The sequence below is a fragment of the Monomorium pharaonis genome, chromosome 4, assembly GCF_013373865.1.
Source record: "Monomorium pharaonis isolate MP-MQ-018 chromosome 4, ASM1337386v2, whole genome shotgun sequence".
NCBI classification, from domain to species: domain Eukaryota; kingdom Metazoa; phylum Arthropoda; class Insecta; order Hymenoptera; family Formicidae; genus Monomorium; species Monomorium pharaonis.
In genome coordinates this window covers 11,634,995-11,639,182 of record NC_050470.1, presented here as the reverse complement: position 1 = coordinate 11,639,182, position 4,188 = coordinate 11,634,995, and the positions used below count along the sequence as shown (strand labels likewise).

The following is a 4,188-nucleotide window of genomic DNA, read 5'->3' as shown; positions in this document are numbered from 1 at the left end:
TTACCAGTAATTTGTATTTATCAAATAATAATAAAATTATAATTTTATTTATATATTAAAAGCATAATATCAAATGCTGTAATCAATCAAATACAGAATATTTAAAAAATAAGAGAATTTTTACTTTGTTCTAATAATAAACTAGTTTTACTCTTCATGTTAGCAATTTTTCCAATAAATTAAAGTCAATCAAATTTGATTGAAGTAGCCCTGAGAATCAATAATACTCAATTTTACGATCGTTTAACTTAGTTTACAAGTGTGAATATGCGAGGTTCAATACATCATTGAAATAAATACCGCAACTTAGGCCTATAGCAATATTTATCAATTCACACAAATATTACTATGCACTAGTTTTTTGCCTCAACCAAAAAATGACACTCTTCTATACATATTGTGGCGGCCTGGCGGCACGCCACAGCGCACGCGCGCACGGCGTCCGCGGCCGGGTCAGCGGCCCCGGCGACCGCGAGTAGTGCACGCGGCCGCCACTAGGCGAAAGCGCGGCGCCTCAAACTCGGAAGTAAAAATACAACATCTGGTTTACATAAGAAGGCTGACATGCCGTGGCTACTGATAAGGATCCCGAGACACCACGTGCGCTCTCACGTACACTCGGAAAGCACATTCCTCGCGCTCTACTGGAGAAGAAGCGGGCAGTCTTCCGAGAGCTGTTCGGTTATTTGGTAATGACAGCGACTATAGGAAGTCCTAACCTCCTTCGGGTGCCACCTAATCTTTCCACAACCAGCACGAACCCTCTTCCGAGAGTTCCGAGGCTGAGGCTGACGAGGAAGTCCTAACCACCTACAAGCACTTTCGAGCGGCGCCTAATCCTTCTACAACCAGAACGAACCAGCTTCCGGCTACCTCAAGATCCTATCGATTACACACTGACGCAATTATAATTGTACATACAAAAAGATCAAATATATCCAACACGTATTATTATTGTTAAAAGGGGGCCTTCTGATTAATCAAGTTCTAACCATACTTCTCCACATATATAAAAATATAAAGGTTAAAAAAGTTTTAAAAAGTTAATAAAAATTAGTAGTTTAAGAGATATATTATAATTAGCTTTTTCGCCCGCGCTTCGCGAAAAAGCTCTTACTTCATGCACACACATATATAAGTACCGCTTCTGTTTGTCCGCGGTACTTATATAACACTGAAATGTCAGCCTAATCATTTCTATGTCCATCCATTTGCTTTTGGTATTCAAATTTTACATTTTTTGATCAAAAATACACGCCCGTGTGAGTAGTTCGCGGAAATACAAACTAACAAACATGTGTACTTATTGCATAATACAAAATTATTAGTGGTGCCGTTTACATCAGTACATCATGCCGTACTCAAGCGTGATCTTGTCCTATACATTTTTTTACCAAACTTTTTATAATGAAGATCATGTTTTGTAACCCTCTTTATAATAAAAATCCGGATTCAATGGATTCATATATAATAGGTTGTTTCGTTTAAGGACCTACATTTCTTAAAGTTACGCCATTTATTTATGAAACATCTTCCTGTATATGGAAATTCCTAACCCATGGACTGCCATCTTCAAAAAATTTGGAATTAAATGATACCATTTGCAAGTGGTTCGGGCCGCAAATGACGGTGTAGGTCGAGGTCATACAGATAAACTCATACCCGCTACTAATCTATATAAAGGAAATTTTAGAAAACCCTGTTTATGTAGAAAAAAACTTCTAATTTTATTCCCAAATTTAAAACAAAATGAGACCAATTGTATGAGGATCGGACATCAAATACTGAAAACTATTTGCGGACATACAGACATACAGACAACTAAACTCATATACATAAATTTTTGAAAAATTCTGTATATGTGAATAACACTTTTTTACATTGATTATTTATTTATTCATTTCCATATACAGGTTGTTTCATAAATGTTTGGCGTAACTTTAAGAAATGTAAGTCCTTAAATAAACACCCTGTATAGGGAAACTCCAATCCCATGGCAGCCTTACTCGTTAAATTTTAAATAAAATGTGACCATTTGCAAGAGATTGGGGTACAAATGACGATGTTGTTTGCGGTTATACAGACAAACGCTTATCCGTTATTAATCAATATATAAGAATTTTTTAATAACCCTGTATTTTGAAAAACCAAACCCATAGCAGCAATCCTCGTAAAATTTGGAATAAAATAAGATTTTTTGCATTAGAATCGGACCACAAATGACGGAGTAGTTCGAGGAGTTATGGACATACATACATCGCGACTTATATATATAGATTTATTCTAATGTATTTTAATATAAAGTATATAAAAATATCTTGTAAACTATTGATTTTTTTATTAAATTTACTTAATTCTTTCAGTTTATTAATGATAGATATTGCTTTATTCTTACCTCCCACAATCCATACAAATATTCATTTAGAGAAACGTCATGCACTATAACATCAAATTCGACAGTCTTAATGGTTTCCAAAAGCTCTTTCGCCTCTTTACTTTTTATCATTGATTTACATGATTCAATACCCCACTCATACATAAAATAAGTCATGTAAAATGTGCTGTAGGTTTCCCACTCAGCTGGATTATATTCCTCTTTGTCAAAAGTGTTTATCAATTCTTCAAAAACCTAATAATAAAATATCCAGCAAAAACTTGATAATAAATACTTATTATCATACAAGAAAAGGCATTTAAAAATGTGATAAATTATTTCCAAAAACACATTGAGATAATACCAATGACAAAAATTATTGTACAAAACAATATTACAAAACAGAAAAGATATATTCAAATGTTTTATCTAACATGTGTTATAAATTAAAAATAAATAATTTATTTGCATAATGTCTTCAAATAATTTAATATACTTACAGTGTATGTCAAGTTTTGCGCGAGTTTACCCTCAACTTTAGGCTTATATATACTCGCTGCGTGTACATGGTGGCCCTTACGAAGTAGTTCTTTAATTAAAGCCATCGTCCAGACATGATGGCTTGGAGATGCGACAGGCTCTATTAGTAAAATCGACAATGGTTTCGATGCTGTCACAAAGCTCATTAACATATAACAAACAAAATAATACAATAAAATAAACCAGCGTAACATTGTTCCGTAAAACCTCTCGCAAGTTTTTCAAAAAGATCACAGAACTGAATGTATCAGTAACGTCTAGTATAGTCATTCTCTCTCTTCTTATTTCAAGGTGAACACCATTTATCAATGATATAGCTCTACGTCATAGCCTATCAGTACCATCACAACGATATTTTCTTGTCAACTCAAATTCATATTCAGAACACATTTAAAAAGATAACAACACGCAGTTTTCTTACTTTATCTTTGTCTAACGAATGATAAAGATAAAATAACGAAAAAACGCTAACGCCTTTAAAAATACGTTCTGAATACGTGTTTGAGATGCACAATTAAAAAAAAACAGAGAAAAACTGTACAAATTATAGTATAGAGAATAATAAATTATTAATAATATATAGAATGTCCCAGACTTATCATATCTATTAAGACAAATGCTTGAAATCATTTTGGGTGATCTTAAAGATCTACCATTGATAGATATTGCGATAAGTTTGGAACACTCTGTATAAGTTAATCACAGCTCCTGTCATCGTTGTTGAATCAAATGAAATTATTCACATGCAGAATAATCATGCAATTGATCATTACATAACACATGAGATAATAGAATAATTATTGTCATACATGTATAAAAAATTTAATATTGTATTACATAATGTATGAAAATGTACAAATAAATAATAAAAAGAGTCGAATATGTAGATATTTTAAATATGAATAAGATTTCTTTATGTATAGATACAAATTAAGTCTGTTATATGTGATTACATTGAATAAGATGTAAGAATGTTTTCTCACAATGTACACAGTGTTCTAATATACGCAGTCAGTATAACAAATATCCTTTTTGAAAAAATTAAAACTACTAAAGTTCTATTTTATAAAATTAGAATGTATAAATATGCAATTTACAATTACATATGTTTTAAAAAGAAATAATATGTTTTCTTTACACTAACTGATTTATTTTATTTTGTGTATAAAAACACTTAAGATATAATTGTCAAAAAATTAATGTTTTAGAAGATATTTTATATACTTTGTACTTTATGGAAAAATATAAAATAAAACATTAAAAATCTTGTAAAC

At 31.6% G+C, this 4,188-nt stretch overlaps 1 protein-coding gene across 1 annotated transcript in view; it reads right to left on the bottom strand.

The window, feature by feature from the left end:
• Nucleotides 1–3,204, bottom strand: part of LOC118645012 (UDP-glycosyltransferase UGT5-like) — a 13,409-nt gene extending 10,205 nt beyond the window's left edge. Inside the window, exons 1-2 of the mRNA XM_036285236.1 lie at nt 2,875–3,204; nt 2,396–2,629 (exon numbers count right to left, since the gene is read on the bottom strand). Of these exons, the coding sequence (XP_036141129.1) occupies nt 2,396–2,629; nt 2,875–3,108 (468 nt within the window). The 5' untranslated portion in view covers nt 3,109–3,204. The remainder of the gene's footprint in view (nt 1–2,395; nt 2,630–2,874) is intronic.
• Nucleotides 3,205–4,188: the final 984 nt, after the last annotated feature.